General features: G+C 37.5%; 1 protein-coding gene across 2 annotated transcripts; it reads left to right on the top strand.

Annotated features, from left to right (window-relative positions):
• The first annotated feature begins 3,924 nt into the window (after positions 1 to 3,924).
• TRMT61B (tRNA methyltransferase 61B) lies at positions 3,925 to 19,851 on the top strand. 2 transcript variants are annotated; one of them, XM_069072123.1, is made up of 7 exons: positions 3,951 to 5,441; positions 8,848 to 8,950; positions 11,850 to 12,040; positions 14,654 to 14,745; positions 15,173 to 15,402; positions 16,325 to 16,402; positions 16,541 to 19,851. In XM_069072123.1, exons 1-7 carry the CDS (start codon positions 4,668 to 4,670, stop codon positions 16,579 to 16,581), a joined length of 1,509 nt encoding a protein of 502 aa, XP_068928224.1. In that variant the 5' UTR covers positions 3,951 to 4,667; the 3' UTR covers positions 16,582 to 19,851. The 2 variants fall into 2 exon arrangements, with proteins under 2 accessions (XP_068928226.1, XP_068928224.1); XM_069072125.1 differs by lacking the exons at positions 8,848 to 8,950; positions 11,850 to 12,040 and having other exon boundaries at positions 3,925 to 5,441.
• The last annotated feature ends 778 nt before the right edge of the window (positions 19,852 to 20,629 follow it).

Below are 20,629 nucleotides of genomic sequence, written 5' to 3'. Positions count from 1 at the left end.
AAGTTTGATTTGGAATCAGAGTACTCCTGGGTTTAAGTCCCCACTCTGCTATTTGCTGTGGGATCTTGTCCAAATCACTTCCCTGCTCTAGATTCAATTTCTTTAGATGTAAAATGTAAGATTGGATTAAACTACACATAAAGTCCCTTCTGGGATGAGAGGTCATCTCAAATATTGAAAACAATTCCTCTCGAAAGCATACAAAAAAGAAAATTAAAGAAGGAAAGTTTTACTGAAAAATCAAAGAAAACGAAACTGGATCTTTATAAAATAGATAGACACCTTTAAATGAACTACCCTCTCCCAAAGATCCAGGTTCTGCCAAGTGTAAATTCCCCTGCAGTCCTGCAGGGTCAGGAATTATCCTCCACAGGGGTTCATCTTTATGGTTTCCCCAGCAGAGCATCACCAGATGTTTTTCTTGGATATGGCCAAAACCCTCTGGGTTATTGGGAGCATTCTTTGGAGCTGATAGTATTCCCAGTTTCTCTGTAATTTTCTCTTAAATACTGAATAGTCAACTAGGTGGGATTATTCAAATTTCCCTCAGGGCCAGAGAACACATATTCTTTTTTGTTGGGTGGGGGGGAGTAAATTATCCAGAAATCAGCTACCTGTCATAATTAAGTATACTTTTTGAAAAAAAAAGGATGGTCTTTCAGAAATTCACAATACTTTGAAAAATTTGTGGATCCCCAAGACAATCTAGAGATTATAATGTGCAAAATCAGTAAGGTTTGGGTTGCAATAGATGAGAGGTAGACTGGTGTAATAGAAAGAACAATGGATGAAACCAGAAAAAACAGAGGATTGAGAGGAAGTAGTACAGCTCTGCTCTCCTGAACAACTAATCTAGCAACAATGGAGGAAGAGCACCAGACAGAGCAATGATTAGAAATTCAAAGAAAAATGGCAGTACATGCTTTTTCTAGCCCAAGTTGGCACAGAGAGATAGCCTGAGGCTCGAGAGAAGGGGGCCTAATCAGGAAAATTGGCACAGAAGCCTTCCAAGGTAAGGACCAGAAATGGAACCAATAGCTACTGGAGTATGGAACTGCAGGGTGATTTTGCAGTTGTATCAATCTAAACCCAAATCAAGGTCATGGAGCTTTCCACAAAGCAGGTTGGGGCCTACAGCTGTGTGCTAAAGCAAGAAGACCAAATGAATGGCAAATCGGCAATTCTGTTGCTTATGAACGTGAGGAAGACCTGGGACCAGCAGCTGTCCAGTGGAGTTTTTTTATCAAAGGCTAGCTTGCAGCCCAGAACTGGGGTTGTGAGACTGTAAAGTTCAGACTGGGGAACAGAGATCTAGTCAATAAATATTTTAAAATTGCCTACTATGTGCCAGTCACTGTGCTAAGCCTGGAAATAAGAAGAAAAGGAAAAGACAATCCCTGCTCTCAAGGAGCTCACAATCTAATGTTGAAGACCACACATAAAAAGAATCTATCTGATCTTTCCCTGGAATTGACTAATTAGGGCTTTGCACTTTTGGTTGATCCACTCCTGAGGTGTCTAAAGAACAAAGCCTTCATTATTCAAAGGGAGAACAATCAGAACCCCAGATAATAGAGATTAGTCAAAAACAAGGCTTTAGCACTCATTCTAGAAATAGTTTGACCCTGACACAAAATTCTAACTTGGGAAGCAAGGCTGGAAAAATGAGTAAGCAAAAGAAGATACTAACAATAAAGAAATATTATGGGGGTGGCTAGGTGGCACACTGAATAAAGCAAGGGCCCTGGAGTCAGGAGGACCTGAGTTCAAATCCAGCTTCAGACACTTAATGCTAGCTGTGTGGCACTGGGCAAATCAGTTAATCCCAATTGCCCTGCCTTCCCTCCTCCAAAAAGAAAAAAAGAAGAAATATTATGGATCCAAGAATGTCTAATACACAAACTCCAAAGAACAAAATAATCCCACAACATTTATACAAGCAAAGCCTCATTATTGCTTGGCAACAATGTGAATTAAATTTCCTGGAAGAAATGAAGCAAGAGTTTTAAAAGATACTATAAATGGCAGGAAAGCTCTTGATCAGTTTTAGTTTCAGGATTCCTTTACACTGTTAAAAATTATTGAGGATTCCAAAGAACTTTTGTTTAGGTGTTTTATCTCTACTGACATTAGCCTATTAGAAATTAAAAGCAACAAACTTTAAAAATTTTATTTATAAACCCAATTATGTTAGATGAATAACAATGTAGAATAATTATATGTTACAAAATGAAAAAATTATTGAGGAGTGGCATTATTTTTTAAAATTAAAGTCTGGTGTAATAGAAGTTAGATTCTCCTATCTGCTTCTGAATTCATTCATTTCGTTGTGATATGCTTTTATTGCTGAAGAAAATCGGGCCTCCCACAAATATGTAGTTGGAAAAGGGAGGAAAATTTTAATGGGCCAATAAAACCTTAGTATTATTATTAAAATAGTATTGACCTCACAGACCCCTGAAAGCATCTCAAAGACTCTCAGGGGTTCTTGGACCATACTTGGAACTACTGAGAGAAAACAGAAAGAAATGAGAGTTATGAAGGAAAGACTTGGAAAGAACATAAACAATTGAGTACAAGAGGAGCTTTCTCCCCTTCAACCCCCAGGTAAAGATTACTTGTGGGACTGCTGAACAAATATTTCCCACTCACTTCAGACTTTACCATCTGAGCAACTCAGAGAATTATCATGGAAGTATGGTAAAGTCCAGGTCTCCTGCCTTTTGTGGATTTAGTCTTTCAACTACAGTATCTGTTAGTAGCATTTTTCTACTCAGAGAAACATGCTGTTAGAGACATCTCACACTAGGGTGCTAGTGCCTGACTCTTGAGGCTTCCATTACCTCTCCTTCTATGAGGTAACTCAAGGAAGATAGATTAGAGTGGAAAGAATTTTGGTCCTGAACTCAGAAAAAAACTGGTTTAGAATCATCCCTCTGACATTTATTGAGTTGTTAACAGTTCAGTTGCTTCTGACTGTTCGTGACCCCATCTGGGGTTTTCTTGGTAAAGATAGTTTTCTTAATAAAGATAGTGGTTTGCTATTTCCTTCTCCAGTTCATTTCATAGGTGAAGAAACTGAGACAAACAAAAATGACTAGCTCAGGGTCACACAGCTAGTTAAGTGTCTGAGGCCAAATTTGAATTCAGGTCCTCCTGACTGCAGAGCTGGCACTGTATTCACTTTGACACCTAGCTCCTCTTCACCTACCTCAGAGTTAGTTGGAAGTAAGATAATGTATACCAAACACTTTGCAAACCTTAAATTGCTACATAAACTTTAAGTTGCAAAGATGAATCAATCTACAATTTTTTTTAAATTAGTTTAGCTTTTAGGAAACTAAAGGTAACACATGAATGGATGAAAAAAAGTCTCTTACTAGGTGCCAGGCACTGTTCTAAATGTAGGGAATATAAATACAAGCAGAATGAAAGACAGCTCCTACCTTCATGGAGTTTACATTCTAATGGGGGTAAGACAGCTGATAAAAGGATCATGAAAGGCTCATAGGAACATGGTATAGAAAATCTGGAATGGAGTCCGGAGAGGAATGAGACGTAGTCTAGCCTCTATAAATGGAAGGTCTAGATTAGGAGCTGTCCAATCAGTGGAAGAGGCCACACGGGTGGAGAGTACTTCCAATGTTTGAATTCCAGGATTGAAGTGAGCTACCCTGAGGAAGAGATTTCCAAAGGAAAGTTCAGAATGCATCCTGAAGAGAAATAAGAGATACAAGAGAGAAGTTCTTTCCCTTAAAAAGTTTACGTTCCAATTGAGGCAAACAACTCGAGTTTGAGAGTGGTGACTAGGGAATCATTCACTTTGGTTTGGAAAGTTACTAGGACGATGAGTAGAGCCATAGAGGATTAGAATGACACACTTTCCAGGAATGATAACAGTATTGATTTAATTATGCTTTCAAAAGGTGTTTAGGGAGGCAGGATCAGGAGAAGCAAGTCAAATCCAACAAGCATTTATTAAGCACCGACTATATACAGAGCACTGTGCCAATCGGACAGTCCCCGCCTTTGAGGAGCCCACATTCCTCTGAATCTCTTGGGGGCTCGGAGTGCACCGAAGGGCCCGTCTGGGGTTCGTCCTATCCAAGGGACCCCAGCCCCGGGTGTGATTTACTTTGCCAGGGCAATTCAATTCAACAAGCGCTTATTAAGGACCGGCTGGGTGCCAGGGACTACGCACAGTGACACAAAAAAAGAACGGGTGCCTGCCTTGGAAGAGCTGACGTTAGCCTTCTGGGAAGGCCTGGACCCCCATTGGACCAGGCCTGTCCCAGCGGCCACCGCGGCTCTCCACACCCCCCGCCCCTTTCCCCAGGAAGGCTCGGACCGGTGCGCTGCCTGTTGTCTTCCCCTGAACTCTTTGAGGATTGGGACAATGTTTCTGCCATTCTTTATATCCCCAGCGGTTGGTACGATTCACGGCACCTAGTAGGCGCTTCATGAATTATTGTGACTAAGAAATAGTCAAACTGAGCTTTTGCTTGATTGGCTAGCAGTGATCCGGAAGGCTTCCCGCGCCGGGTGATGTCACTCGTACGCGACCGTGGCAGCTCTGAGGATGCTGGCTAGTCCCCGGATACGGAAGACTCTCTAGTCTCTCCTCATGACGTCACTAACCAGAGACTGCACCCGCTAAGCCCGACACCATGCTTCTGCCAGCTGGGCGGTGCCGCTCTTTGCTGGTCCGCTTGCCACAAAGGAGTGGGTTCGGACTTGGCCACTGCCTGCACGGGAGGTTGCCGAGCTGTGTGCCAGTTCGACTGAGGCGAAGGCCTACCTGCCTTTTAGGAGGGACTGGACCGCGGTCCTGTGCCTCTTTTCCCAGAGATCCTGGGGATTTGGGTGAGGGGAGCAGGACTTGGGGGAAAGATGAGGAGCCGCTTGATGTTTCTGTTGTTCCCCAGCAAGGTGATAATACAGCCTGGTCGCAGCCTTCCTTAGGCGCCCAGGCCGCCCGATCTTCTTTGGAGAAGCCCACGCCAGTGTTGCCAGAGGAGACGCTGCTTCCAGAGATCGAGTACGTGGTCCCTGGCCATGAAGAGTGCAGCGCAGAAAGCCAGGCGACCTCCCCGCCTCCGCCGCGGACTTCGGGACCTGGCTGTGAAGCCCAGCCCCCGAGCATTGATAAGCTGCCTGCACACGCCGTCAGGCCAAGTCCTAAGGAGCTTCCCTTTCAGCCTGGGGACCTTCTTTATGCCGAGTTCCAAAAGGGCGAAAATATATTTAAAAGATTATTTAAGTTGGAGGCTACAGGACAATTAAGCAGTAACTGGGGAGCAATTCCATACAAAGAAATGATTGGGAAATTTCCTGGCCAATTACTTAGGAGTTCCATTGGTTACCACTTTCTGCTGAGAAGACCAGCATTGGAGGAGTTTGTTTTATTCATGAAAAGAGGGCCTACTATATCATATCCAAAGGTAATGCCTATTATTTAGGTAAAAGGGCACATTTGGTTGTCTGATGTATCTGAACTTTATAATTTCAGCCCTGGTGAAAATATTTACTCCTGTATTCTCAGTTGTACCTAAAATGTATTTGTGACCTTTAAAAATGATACTTTTAGGGGCTCAGATTACTTCTGTGGGGGCAGGATCTGATTAACAGAAGCTTGACTTTATTTGATCTGCTTACAGCACTCAGGAAGATATCAAGGTTTTCAGTGTGAGAGAATGAATGTCAGTGAAAACAGTAAAATCAAAATGAGCAGGATTTGGAGAAAAATACAATCTTGGGCATAATTGACTTTGAGATTCTCGTGGGATATCCACATAGATATTGCTACCCAATAGGTAGTTGTAAGACGAGGGTCTGGATTTCTAAAAAAGTAACAGGGTTAAACAGAAATTTGGGAATCATTAGAAGATAGGATAATTGAAGCTATGGGAATGAACGATATTGCCAAGGGAGATGGGGAAGGAGGGAGGGGAGTGTGTGTGTGTGTGTGTGGGGGGGTATGGATGTAGGGGGGTGTGAGAGAGGAACAGAGAGAGAGAGAGGAGTGTAAAGGATAGAACCTTAAGAAATTTTTTTTTTTTTTGCTTTTTGGAGGGCAGTTGGGGTTAAATGACTTGCCCAAGGTCACACGACTAGTTTTTGTGTTAAGTGTCTGAGGCCGGATTTGAACTCAGGTACTCCTGACTCCAGGGCCGGTGCTCTACTCACTGTGCCACCTAGCAGCCCCAAGAAATACTTATTCTTAAAGGTCAGAAAAGATGAACCAGCAGAGGAGAGTGATTAGAAGCAAACCAGGAGAACCAGGAGACTGGTATCTCTGAAGCTAAGAAAGGAGGAAATATTCAGAAGGAGAGGAGGGGGTGGTCATTAGTGTCAAATGCTTTAGAGAGATCAAGGAGGATGTGGACTATAAAAAAGCCTTAAGATGTGGCAGATAGGAAACCACTGATAATTCTGAGAGCAGTTTTAGATTAGTGGATATTGAGACCAGATTGAAAAAGTTTGAGGAGCAGTGTGAGAAATGCAGTAAAAATTTGGGGTATAAGTAGCTTTCAAGAAACTTGGCATTAAAGAGGAGGTTAAATTTCTAAAAATAGATTTAAAGTGATTTCATGACACACTTGTAAAAAGCCAACACTGGTTTATTAATGGACTTTTTGTAAAAATTTTTTTGTAATTTTGTAAAAATTTAAAATAGGTTATGGCCATTGTTATCTTAGGATCTTTGATTTCACCATTACCAAGAGGTCATTCACTAAAATAGTTAAGGCCTAGAGTTTTAATTGAGGAACATAAAGGTAAAGCTATTTGCTCAGGGTCACATAGCTAACATACGTCAAGGGGGATTTGAACTCGGCACTCTGACCGTGACCGCGATGCACTGTTTTCTCTGTCTCCACTTTGTCCTGTGTACGCCTTGTCCGTACGCAGTTACTCGCATGTTGTCTCCCCATCAGGCTGTGACCTCGAGAGCAGGCACTGGCTTTTGCCTTTCTTCGTATCCCCAGTGCACATAGTAGGCGATCATTGATTAAAATATGGCTGATAAGCAGCTGCCTCTCTGTAAGTATAAAAAATAAGTAGTGGATAATAAAGGAATTCTGAGGAGGGATTGAACCTGTGGCCTAGAATGTGGTTTTTATTAAACCGTTTGGTTCCTGTTTTTATTCTAATTCATTTTTAAGTGCTCCGTTTTCTTTGCATGCTTTTCATTAGTCCCCACAATGCCCAAGTCCACAGTCTCCCTCCTTGGGCAGCGTACAATCTAGAGTATGGGAAGTAAGACAAATGCACCATTGACTATAACGAAAGTCTAGTAAGAGCCCTTAGAGAGATAAAGTGTTGTGATTGGGGGCGGCTAGGTGGCGCACTGAGTAAAGTGCAGGCCCCAGAGTCAGAGTCAGGAGGACCTGAGTTCGGGTTCCGGACTCAGACACTTAACACCCACATAAAAAAACTAGCTGTGTAACCTTGGGCAAGTTACTTAATCCCAATTGCCCTCCAAAAAAAAAATGTTGTGATTGAAGATTTCTTGGGGGTCAGTCACTTTTTATTTGAATTGGGCTTTGAAAGGATAGGTAGAATTTTGATAGCTAGAATTAGGAGTGGAAGATATTCCATTCATAGCAAACAGAATGTTCAAGTCCAACACTACTTGGAATACAGTGGATAAAGATGTATAGCTCATTTTCTTTCTTCCCTCCTCAATAGCACTGTCATCTGGAAGGGTGATTATAGAATTTGAATGCTAGATTAAGAAATTTGGACATTAGTCATTAAGTGGGGAGGAATAATTTGATCAGAGCTGTGCTTTAAGATCACAAAGGACTAATAGTAGCTCTAGAAGATGGGTTAAGGGAAAGTCTGGAGGTAGTGAGACAAGTTAGGAGGCTGTTGTGGCTGTCCAGACTCAAGAGATGAGGACATGATTTAAGGTGATAGCAGTAGAAATGGAAAGGAGAGGTATGAATTGAAGTGGTATGTAGACAGTTGACAGGCCTTGAATGTTTGGAAGAGAGAAGAATCAAAGATAACAGCTTTTGAATCTAGATTATTAGGGAATTGTTAGTCAGTAACAAATAGGAAAGGATGAAGAGTTATTTTGGTTTTGGGTTTTTTTTTTGCTTTTTGGAGGGCAATTGGGGTTAAGTGACTTGCCCAAAGTCACATGGCTAGTAAGTGTGTCAAGTGTCTGAGGCCGGATTTGAACTCAGGCCCTCCTGATTCCAGGGACAGTGCTCTATTCACTGCGCCACCTAACCACCCCTGAAGAGTTATTTTGGAGAGTAATATATGGAGTTAGGTTTTGGACATATTCATTTTAAGGTGCTACTAGTTGGACATTCATGTGGAAATATCTGTCAAAGAAAGGATTGCAATTTAAGAGAGATGCCAAGGCTAGGATATAAATTTGGGAATCCTCAGGTGATAGTTGAAGAAGATTTTGGAAATGTTTCAGATCTACAGAGGAAATATGTAGAGAAAGGAGCTAGTCTAGGACAGAACTTTGGAGAGAATCCTTAAAGATTGTAGGGAGGAAGAAGAGTCATTCAAAGACAAGTAGACGTAGTTAGAAGTTGTAGAAGGACCTAGATTTGTATAGTGGTTTGTAAGACAAGGGAGAGAATGCTTGATAAGGTCATATGCTACAGAGGCTGAGAATTAACACTGAGAAGAAAAGACCATTAGGACTGGTTTTTAAGAGGTTTTTGGTTTCCTTTAGTTGAATAATTTAAATTATTTTATCTATAACGTAAGCTTCTTGTGAGCATATTTCCTTTGTTTTCTTCCCATCCTTTATGCCTAGTATAGTGTTCAAGTACTTGTTGATTATATAGATAACTTTAAATTATTAATGTTTTTTCATAGGATATAAATATGATGTTGATGATGATGAATGTCAAACAAGGCGATATCATTTTGGATGTTGGCTCAGGTTCTGGCGGAATGAGTTTGTTTTTATCACAAGCAGGTAAGAAATTGTGATTAGAATGAATTTAGACAACAGAGGAAATAATTTCATTTTGTATAACATGGCAAGAACTTATAACAATGATAAACATGTAGCTAATTGCCCACACCAGAGACAATGGAAATTCTGCTCTGAGGCCCCTATCCTACTGATTGCTGACTGCATGTCAGTCAACAAGCATTTATTAAGTGCTTACTATGTGCCAGGCCTGTGCTTAGCTCTGGGGCTACAAAGAAAGGCAAAAACAGCTGAGAATGTATTTGAGCAGGATTTGTGCCATCCTGGCAGCTGTGTGATTGGAGGGAAGAGGACAGGTAGGGTAGATGTTGTGAAAGTAGAAAATAATAAGACAGCAGATTGGATATGCAAGGTAAGTGGGAGTGAGAAGTTGAGGATGATGAGATTTTGAGCCTGGGTTGCTGGATAGTGGTACCCTTGAGAGTAATAAGTTGGAGAAAGAGGAAGGTTTGGGGAGAAAGATAAATTCTATTATGTATCTCCAAGAATACTATTTCAGGAAAAATCTAGCAGTTCTCCACTTTACCCTGCCTTCCATAGCCTCCTTGCAAACAGTGACACTTGTATTCTTTCCCCATCTCTTCCAGTTCTGGAGCCCTGAACCAAGATCCAATCAACTGTCATGTTACTAGATAGGTTGTGTCAATCTGTTCCTCTGTAGCCTCACTCACCATCCCTATAACTTTCCATACCCACTTCTTCCCCATCCCCCATTCCCTTGGAGGCAGGGGCAGTCTTATAAGTATTTCTGTCTCTAGTAGGTCTTAGCACAGTGCTTGCACTGGTAAGCAAGCAGGTAATCATTTTTCATCTGTTTATTAAGGTGACAGACATATAAGCAAATTCCTCTAAATCAGATGGGAGCCACTCTTTGTATCTTCTCTGTTGAACCTTCATCCAACAGTTCCTCTTCTTTCTACCCTTTCTTATGCCTCAACCATTTGTCTTCTATATCTAAACTTCTACCATTCATAGGATAATACATTTAAAGTGGAAAGGCACCTCAGACGTCATCATTTTACCCCATTATTTTAAAGATGAGGAAACTAAGGCCTAGAGAAATTTAAGTTACCTGCCTAAGGTCACATGGTAGTTTGTGGTAAAGCAGTGATTGAATTCAATCAGATCCTTTTGAGTCCAAATCCAAGGCTTTCTCTATACCACCAGGTGGCATAGTGCAAGACACTTCAAATACTTTTTGTGTATTTCTTAGTTAAGGCATTCTAAACAATAGTGTATCATTCTTTTGCATTGAAATTATAAAAGCAATATAGTCACAAGAATGGATGATGCAGAACTGACCTCAGACTCCAGAAGATCTGGGTTCAAATATTGCTTCTAACATAAGTGATCCTGAATAAATAAATTGATCTCTTGGTGTCCCAGGCAACTCAGGCAACTTTCTAAGACTAAAAATTCTGTAGAAGATGTGGATCTGCATTTGTAGATGGAATTTCCTCATTGGGAGTTCCCTATGCCAATAGAATCACAGATCTGGTCAAATAAAAAATGTAATCACTACAGATTACTTTGGATAGTAGAAAAGCCTATCTTTATATTGATCAATTTATAAATAGTTTTACCTACAGAAGTGTAAGTTTTTAACCAATCTGAAGTTTGGTTAGGTGTATTTGATGATTGGTTGTAGTTCTAAGTAAATGAAGTTGATGCAGTTTAGTACCTAATAGACTCAAGATGTGATGCCATTCTTTCTAAAGCATGCATTTGTTAGGTTTTAAATGACTTGTATTTTCTCCTCCCTCATTTAGCAGTCTAATACCTATAACATGGCTCAAAATGGTATTTTCCATGATAATTTTTATTGTCAGATTTAATATAGGGTATGAGCAGCTAGGTGACATAGTGGATAGATTGCTGCGCCTGAAGTCAGAAAGCACAGGGTTCAAATGTGACCTCAGACACTTCCTAGCTGTGTGTCCCTGGGCAAACTACTTAACCCTGCCTACATTAAAAAGGAGAAAGAAATGGCAAGCCAGTCCAGTAGCTTTGCCAAGAAAACCCCAGATGAGGCCATGAAGATTGGGACATGACTGCACAACAACAATGGATTTAATAGCTATGAGACTAAATTTAGCTTTTCATCTCTTCACTACATGCTGCTTTCCTTTGATATCCTGTTCTATACACTGTCACTGTTGAGCCCTTCAAATCTCTTTGTTTGATTCAGTCTTTTATCAAGTTAAATAAATGAATAAGCATTATTCATTATTAAGCATTTACTATGTGGTAAACTCTGGAGATAGATACAAAAGGGATAAATCCTTGCTTTCAAGGAACTTATATTCTTGTGGGAGAGAACACATTTAGGGGAGTGGTATTTTGTTTTACAAAATTACTGGGATGAAGAGTGGAGCCATAGGTAGATTAAAATAACCCTTCTAATAACTGGCAGTATAAATTTGATTGTGGTTCCAGAACTGGAAAAAGGAAATCTAACCAGAGGTTGGCTTGAAGATGTGACACTGTGACCCAGAACTGGGGTTATGAGCCTGCAAAGCTCAGACCAGGAGGCAATGATAAATCAGTCATTAAATATTTATTCCTCACCTGCTATCTGCCAGGCACTGTGCTAAGTGTTGAGGATACAAAGAAATGTTAAAAAAAAAAAACAGTCCCTGCTCCCAACGAGCTCACAGTCTAATGGGGAAGACGACATGCAAACAACTGTACAAACAAGCTATATACAGGATAAATTGGAAATAATCAAAAGAGGGAAGGCACTAACATTAAGAAGAGGCACTGAGAAAAACTTCCTGTAGAAGGTGGGAGGCTTCTTTTGCTATTTAAAAAAAATTAACACCATTATAAAATTATGAAATATTACTACTATTGTTTAATGTTATTCCTTCAATTATTTTAGTTGGATTACAGGGACGAGTTAAAAGTTTTGAAATTAGGAAAGACCATCACAACCAGGCCAAGAAGAACTACAAGTCCTGGCGTGATGCATGGAAGATTAGTCATGTAGAAGAATGGCCAGATAACGTGGATTTCATTCATAAGGATATTTTAAAAGCTGCTGAAGACATAGAATCCATAACATTTGATGGGGTAAATCTTCTAAAAGTGTGTTGTAAAACATTAGGTACTCATACTACATGTATTCAAGGTTGGATTGGACCACTAGGAAGAATGTATTTACTTCATAGTCCCTCTTTAATGATATAAGGCCCTGTTGTATCAACTCAGTTTTCTCACGTGTAGTAGGATAGTATTTTCCTGACGTGCAGATATTATATCCAAAAGGAACATTATATCTTTCAAATTACTTCTTACTGGACCATAAGCCCTCTAACTTGGATTTTTAAATTTCTCTTTTCCTTGAAAACAATGACTATTTCATTTTTGGCTTTGTATCCCCAACACTTAACCTAGTACCTTGTAGAGTAGGTGCTTAATAAATGTTTGTTCAACTGAATTTTTCCCATATTAACACACTTTGTTTCTTCTGTTGATACATTTTAACTAGGCAGGAACTCTTTATGCACCATGATTGGGGAATATTTTCTAGTTAATTGAATATTCTTGTTGATTAGTTCATATTGTACATGTTAAGTTATCAAAAACTAGAATATCCTTTTAATGTTGACAGCATATTGGACATAATTTAACATGCCTTCAATAAAAGTTTTAAGTGGATTGCAGACTCTCAATGAGTCTGCATTGTGATGTGATAACTAGATGAGTTAATGATACATTAGGCTGCACTGATCAAGGCATACTTCCAGGAACAAGGAAGTGGTAGTCCCACTGTACTCCAACCCTGGTCAGACCAAATCTGAAATACTGTGTTCTGGGTACCACAGTTTAAGAAAAACATTGGGATAGAGCACCAGTTCAATTCCAGCCTTAGATACTTACTAAGCTGTGAGACCCTGGGCAAGTCACTTAACCCTAATTTCTTGCAAAAAAGACAGACATTGATGAGCTGGAGAGTCCAGAAAAGAGCAACAAAAATGGTGAAGGACTCTGAGACTATTCCTTGTGGAGATTGTTTGAAGGACCCGAGTCATCATCTGGAGAAGTCTCAGAGGGACATGATAGCTGTCTTTAAAGTATCTGATGGATTACCCTATTTTTTGTTTGGCACATTCAAATTTGTGATAACAGATAGTAGCACGAACAATGGGTAGAAGTTGCAAAAAGACAAATTTAGGCTTAATAATAGGAAAAACTTTCTAATTCCTAGACTGCCCATAAGTACATTAACTGCTTTAGGAAGTGTTGATTGCTCTCGCTGGAGGTCTTCAAGCAAAGACTAGATGAGCACTTGTGGGTACATGCTAGAAGGATTCCTTTTGGATATGCATTGGACTTAATGATCTCTGAGCTCCATTCCAGTTTTTAAAAACTGATACAAGATATTTCAGGAACCTTGAGAACCTTGGAGCCATCATAATGAACATCTTTGCTTATTATGCTGGTAAAGTATGAAGGTGCTAATTCATGGAGATTTTCAGTTAATAGAATGCTAGATAAATCAGTGTTTGTACATGTATGTATATGAACAACTTTGTGTTTACAGACAAAACTTGAGCTAATCTATATTTGTAGAATACTTTGTTTTACAAAGTACTTTCCTCACTACAACCCTATGACATAAGTAGTACAAAAAAATTATTTCAATTTTGCAGTTAAGGAAATAGATGCTGGAATGTAGTGACTTGCCCAAAGCTCATCAGTAATTGGCCAACTAAAGACCCAGGTTGGCTGTTTTCATTTCAATATTTTGCTTAATTGATGATTATCATGTCATCAAAAATGCAGTGGAGGTTGTTTTTTCTAAAAACAAATTGCCTTAGTATAAAGTATCACTCAGTAAATATTTAATATGTAAATAACTTCAAATTATTAGGAGTTATCAACACATTTTTTTGTTTTGGTAATTGACTATTTTTATTTGTAGTGAGTTTTATATTCAAAATCATTCCTCTAAGAAAAAATTGTTTAGGATCATCTTTGTGACTAATGTTGGGCACTGTGAGGAATACAAAAGAAAATCAAGTACAAATTTTCTTCCTTAGGGATACTTTCTACAAACTTACGGGCACCACTTCCCCTGTCTTCAAAAGTAAAGAACTATAGATGTGAAATATTGCATGCATGGTAGTTTTATTTACTTAATAATTTACTTAAGTGTTTTTATTTGTTACCAGGAAAGGTCCAATGATGGTGGTCATTAGTGATGGTGGAGCATGTCAGGAAATGAGGACTTGATTATGATTTAAAAAACAAGCATGTTAATAAAACCTTTAAATAATAAATTCACAGGGGCTATTATCCCCCACTCCAGACTTGTGATTTTTCTTCTGTATGATAAATTAAAACAGACTTTAAATATTGTTAATTTTAATTGTGAAAAGTTTAGATGAAATGTGTAAATTTTTAAAAAGAAATTCAAAGAAAAATGCAGTTACCACATCTAAGACATGTCATTCTGTTTTTAAAGTCAAAATCTAGAGGTACTGACAATTATAGATCACCAGACAGGTATCTCAATATTAATCATACACAGTTTTTCAATACTACATTCTAATGAAAAACATCTTAAGTGTATGAAATAGCTTTCCAAAAGTAAACTATCTTTTCTCTATTTCTCTAACATAACCCCAAATTTGTGCCTTTACTTAATAAAACTCAGTGCATCTTTTCTCTCCTTTACAGGTGGCTTTGGATATGCTAAATCCTCAAATTGCTTTGCCTATTGTATATCCAAATCTTAAGCAAGGTGGCATATGTGCAGTATATCTAGCAAAGTGAGTATGTAATATGATATTAAATACATTTTAACTTCACTGAAACATCACAATGGAATAACTGTTTAGTTCTAATTTGTGGAAACAAACATTCAGTAAAACCCTATCATAAAGTACTATACTTATCTGCATATTATTATGATTGATAGTTAAACCACATTTTTAATATATATATTCTTATATGTGTCAGGTCTCTCTTCCATTAAATGGAAAGGTATAATATAGATGTCATGCTAACATCAGGGTGTAAATGAGGTTCTTGCTTGTTCTCAAGATTCTTGCAGAATACACTAACTTTTTTTCCAAATTGTTTTTAAGCTTGACTTAATGCTATTTTGGTTGTGGTTGGTAGTATAACAAATGCAATTTTTAAAATATGTAGTGGTCTTATTAAGATTTCAACATACATTTTGCTTTCCTCTGAAAGTATCACACAGGTAATTGAACTTTTAGAAGGTATACGTATCTGCAAACTTGCGCTCTCATGTGAACAGATAAGAGAAGTTCTTCTTAGAGACTGGTTAGTATGCCCAGCAAAAAGGAAAGATGGCACTTTAGCCCAAAGAGTAGAGCCTAAAACTGGTATGGATTTAAAGTTACATCCTCAAAGGGATTTTGAAACTGAAGAAAGTGAGAATGTAAAAGAGAAGGATTATGGTAAGCATGACTGTTTTGGTATGAAAATATTTTGCAGTAGTAAATGGATTCTGCATTTCCAAGTAGTCATTGAATATTATTTGAGACATTTAATACTTACCTACTTTTAGGTACTGAAATATGGTATTTTATTATAACATATATAACATGCAGTTAATTTAAAATCTCCTGAATACACAAAGCTCTTATTCTTCAGGGAGTGACTCCTAACTTTTCCTGCCTCTCAGTGACCTTTGTTGCTGTTTAGAGGTGTTGAGTTTCTTAGTGTATACAGTATTTTTAAATGATCTCTATAAGATTTATAGAAGATTCTTTACATATTAATGTCTATAAAGAAAAGCTCCCAATATCAGTAGTTTTGAAGAAAAGTATTCACATTTAAATAGTAGGGCCTTATGTGTAAATAGTTGTTTTTTTAAAAAAATATATCTTATAAAGAAAACATCTGACATCACAAAGAACTTAACAAACATAAATAAACATAGAAGTTGTACAGACGGGGATATTTTATGATTTCTAAAGTAATCACCTAATATAGAGAGCTGTTGCTTTGAGAAGTCTGAAAAGTAAATTCAGAAAAACCTGTGGTATGTATGTATGTATTGCTTCGTACATTCCTTAATCCCATAAATTGGTTCCTAAAACTTTATCACTGATTGTATAAACACCTTACAAACATAGACAGGGTGATACTATGACAAGTTTCTTTTTTAAGACAGCAGAGACCCAGAGATGAAAGTTAAATATAAGAAGTTAACTTACTCAGGGAAAATACTGTATTAGCCAAATACAAAAAAAAATCATAACAAAGAAGTAATGTTAAGTTATATTAATAGCTCTTAAATAAAAAGTTTTGAAGATTTCAGTGTAGTTTATAATATAATGATAATAATGATATATGTATATATTTGTTTGAATCCAGGTGAATCACTCTCTGGTTTTCCATATAGTTCAATTCCCTACATTGCGAGACCCTTTCATTGTCAAGCTAGTCATACAGGTAAGTAATATTCAGCAAATAATTATTATGCTAGATAAAATGTTGAATATTTTTAACCACATTTATAATTTAACATTTTTAAACTCAGTTGTCCTTGTAAACTGAATTTCATGACACTGCTTTTTTCTCTTAAATTAGCTTTTCTTGTTAAATTGAGAAAGTTCAACCCAGAACATTAACCGAGTACTCCAGTTGACTGACTACAACTAATTTCAAGATTGCAAAGTACCAATATAAACTTAATATTGTAAATGATTACTTTTATAGATTTGTTGTTTTATCTTTGTTATTACTTTTATTTACAAATCTTTATTACATACAAATTTTAAAATATAGATAAATGAACAGGCAACTGTGCAACTGTTAAAAAACAAACCATTATGTTACCTCATTTCAACACTTATCCTGAAATTACATTCAGACATTTTGTATTTAATGATTCCAAGTAGGTTTAGTTGAGCCATTTCATTCTTCATTTCCTGTAAACCACTCCATAGATTTATCTTGCTTCATGCAACTAGTTTTCCTTCCCTTTTTTGATACGTTATCAGTGGCTATTAAAAATTAAAAAAAAATGTATTAAGACATGGAAAGTTAAGTTTTTTAAAAGTGGACATTCAGATGGCTCTAAGCATATCTGGAAAAAACAAAAACCTTTGGGCTTCAGTGAATATAATTTATTCAGGATAGTAAAGATTCAAAACAATTATTCTCCCCCAAATAAAAACATTTTGGTTAAGTCAAAAATCTTTTCAATAAACAGCAGCAGAAATTTTCATGTTCCCTTTTGTCTCTTAAAGGTATAATAGGTATAATATTGTATTAATCATCTTGCCAAAATGTCAGTTATATTGAATCATTGTTAAAATGAAATCCTACTAAGTATAGGCTGTTACACTTTGGTATTAAGTTTGGGAGATTTTCAAAGGTGTTATACAAAATAAATGTTTGGGCTTATAACAGTATTTATAAATAATAACAAGCTGGTGGCTGTCTTTATACAAAAGGATATATGTTAGGGTTATAGTGTGCTTAAAAAGTTCTGGTATGCCTTTATTTCTACAGTATGTTGGTGGACCCTCTGCTCATGGACACAGATGAAAACTGTACAGGATAAGGGTTGTTGGTGTGTTAGGCTGCAAAGATAGAGGATATACACATACTCATGAAATCAAAGATCTCTAAATGAGATATGAGATAATTGCACATCTTTTAGAATAGTTTTAGATTTAGAGTTCATATTGTTTGCAGTATTTAGTCATCTATTTTTTGCATAGAGTACTTTCTGCATAAGGAGGGCTATAATCTATGTTAAAGTAAGTCATCAGGCCAAATCTTGGTATGATTTGGGAGAGATCAAATCTGGCCACACAAATACTGTGTAACTCTGGACAAGTCACTTAATTCCATTTGCCTCAGTTTCCTCATCTGTAAAATGATCTGGAGAGGGAAACGGCAAACCACTCTAGTATCTTTGCCAATAAAACCTCAAATGCAGTCATGAAGTGTTGGGCATGACTAAAAGGACTGAACAACAACAAAATTTGGGAGGCTCTTTTCTCAAGCTTTTCAGGGTATAGAAAAATATACAGCATACTAGGTCTGTAACTTCCATCTCTACTTCTTCGTCACTGCCTTATTCACTCTCTATCTTTGGTCTTGTACCCCTTTGAGATCCAGGTGCCCTTCTTGAAAATCATAGTGAGGGGGCAGCCAGGTAGCACAGTGAGTAAGAGCACCGGCTCCAGTGTTGGGATGACCTGGGGATCGAATCCGGGCTCAGACACTTAGCACTCACCCAGAAACACCTGGCCATGTAACCTTGAGCAAGTTACTTAACCCCAGTTGCTTAGGGGCAGCCAGGTGGCTCAGCGAGTAAGAGCACCGGCTCCAGTGTCGGGATGACCTAGGGATCAAATCTGGGCTCAGATACTTAGCACCACACCCAGAAATAACTGGCCGTGTAACCTTGAGCAAGTTACTTAATCCCGATTGCTTTAAAAAAAAAATCATAGTGAGCAAAAGGTTGCTTTAGCATTCCTTTAGCATTCTTATTTTCAGTATCAATCCTATGTGCTAATAGCTCTTCAGTCCCATAGAAAATACTCTAAGAAAAAAAACAGATTTGTTCTACACCCCCCCACCTCCAAAACAAATACATTTAGGAAAGCATATAAAAATTTATTAAAACTATTTAAATTTGTACGTATTTTCATATAGTTATAATATGTACCCAAAGTACCTTATTTTCATTTAAAACATTACTAGATTTGTTTGCACCTCTTTTACATAATGATTTTTGTTGGAGTTCATCATATTCATATTAACCTCACTTCTATAAAGAGCGATTGGTTAAGAGCTTCATGAAACAGAAAAATATTTTAAGAAGTTTAGAAAAGTTAAGTGGGGCGGCGGCTAAGTGGCACAGTGAATAGTACACCAGCCCTGGAGTCAGGAGGAGCTGAGTTTAAATCTGGTCTCAGACACTTAACACAAAACTAACCATTTGATCTTGGGCAAGTCACTTAACCCCAACTGCCCTACCTTTCCCTCTCCAAAAAAAAAAAAAAAAGCGCAAAGTTAAGTAACTTGCTCATGTTCACACCTGGTTAAGTGTAAGAGGCAGGATTTGAATCCAGGTTTCTCCTGACACTAAGATGGCTTAGTTATAATTAACTATACTATTAATGTGAAGCAAAACTTATTTTAATTATTTATGATATTTATGCTATTTTATACAATCTTTGATTTATTATATATCTCTTATGCACTGTCAAGGAATAAAGAGTTCTACCTAAGTAAATTTATCAAATAACTAAGGTTTATTACCCTTTTAATGTACAAGCATTAAAAAAAACATCTCCCTGGCTAGGAATGGCACCAATTATTTCTCTATTCCCTTTCACTTTGTTCTTATTGCTCTTATTATTAATCACTATACTATAAATAGTGATACTCTCAGGGCACACAGGGTATAAGTAAAGATTGTTTGCCCCATTATAAATGACTTCAAACTGCTATACATCATCGAGTTTTTTTTTTGTCTTTGTATAATTTTTCTTATTTTTTTCCCCTCTCACCAACTGTCACTCACATCTGTTAGGACAGGTGCTTTAGCTGTAGCAAATTTCTTCTCCATATTTCCCTCTTTCATAATTTGTTAAGTTTTTGTGTCCTGTGGGCTAGGATATGGGGTGACTAAATATCAGTGTTTCTGAAATAAGAATAAAGGGGCTTATTGAGTTCCAAAGGGGTAAAGGATCTGAGCTTTAGTACACAGGCCTGTTTTGCTACTAAGAAGCCTTTTTTTTTGACTATTCCTTCTGAATTCTTAGCTACATTCTAGAATTGTAGAGTTTTTGTTAATATTTGTTTGAACCAAGATGAGCTACTGGAAAAGGATTAAAATAAATTCAAAGGAAATGTAATAAAATGAATAGTGGAAACAATCTTCAATGGGACAAGTGATCTAAGAAATTTAAGGAAATGCCTTTTTTTTTTTTTATTTAGGGGGAAGGCAAAGCAGTTGGGGTTAAGTGACTTGCCCAAGGTCACATGGCTAGTAAGTGTGTCAAGTGTCTGAAGCCAGATTTGAACTCAGGTGCTCCTGACTCCAGGCCCAGTGCTCTATTCACTGCACCACCTAGCTGCCCCTTGGAAATGCCCTTCTTAAAACTGATCTCAATTTCTATAATATTTCAAAACGCCTAACACTAAAGACAGAAACAAAAAAGTACAACTAGTGTGCAACAAGTATTTCAAGTAAGACTTTTCAGTAACAAAAATATTTGCATAAAAATTTTGCAAAAGTTTTAGGTGGCAGCTATAATTATATTAAAAATGCAATGGCTTTTCAAAGAACCATATTAATGGTAACACAGTATGATGTAGATAAGAGTGCTATCAGTGGAAATTGGAAGACTTAAGCTCTCATTCTTACACTACTAGTAACTAGTATGTGGCCATGGGCAAGTAGCTTCACCTCTCTGGGCAACAGTGTCATCTTCTTAAGTGAGGAAGTTGAATTCTTAAGGTAAAATAATAGTTATGACTCAGGAATATCCTAACAATATATTAAACTCCAAACATAAGTCTGTGTAATTTAATAGAAGCACAAAACTGGAAGGGTCTTCAAGAGATAAGTTCCTTTTATCTTCTTTTCTCAGATTGGCTAAATACTTGCAAGAAAGAATATAAAATACAAAATATTATAACTGTTAATGCTAA

The sequence above is a fragment of the Petaurus breviceps genome, unplaced genomic scaffold, assembly GCF_028583685.1.
Source record: "Petaurus breviceps papuanus isolate PSGF00001 unplaced genomic scaffold, PetGlider_PUasm1.0 90845, whole genome shotgun sequence".
Lineage (NCBI taxonomy): Eukaryota > Metazoa > Chordata > Mammalia > Diprotodontia > Petauridae > Petaurus > Petaurus breviceps.
Note: the sequence above shows the minus strand (reverse complement) of the source record. Positions and strands in the feature narration are given on the sequence as shown.

What these genes read in the sequence shown, in the direction of transcription:
- TRMT61B (XM_069072123.1), top strand. Translation starts at nt 4,668, where the DNA reads ATGCTTCTGCCAGCTGGGCGGTGCCGCTCTTTGCTGGTCCGCTTGCCA. An exon ending in TTTGTTTTTATCACAAGCAG is followed by an intron (nt 8,951 to 11,849) that starts GTAAGAAATTGT and finishes CAATTATTTTAG; the next exon opens with TTGGATTACAGGGACGAGTT. An exon ending in TGTAAAAGAGAAGGATTATG is followed by an intron (nt 15,403 to 16,324) that starts GTAAGCATGACT and finishes GTTTGAATCCAG; the next exon opens with GTGAATCACTCTCTGGTTTT.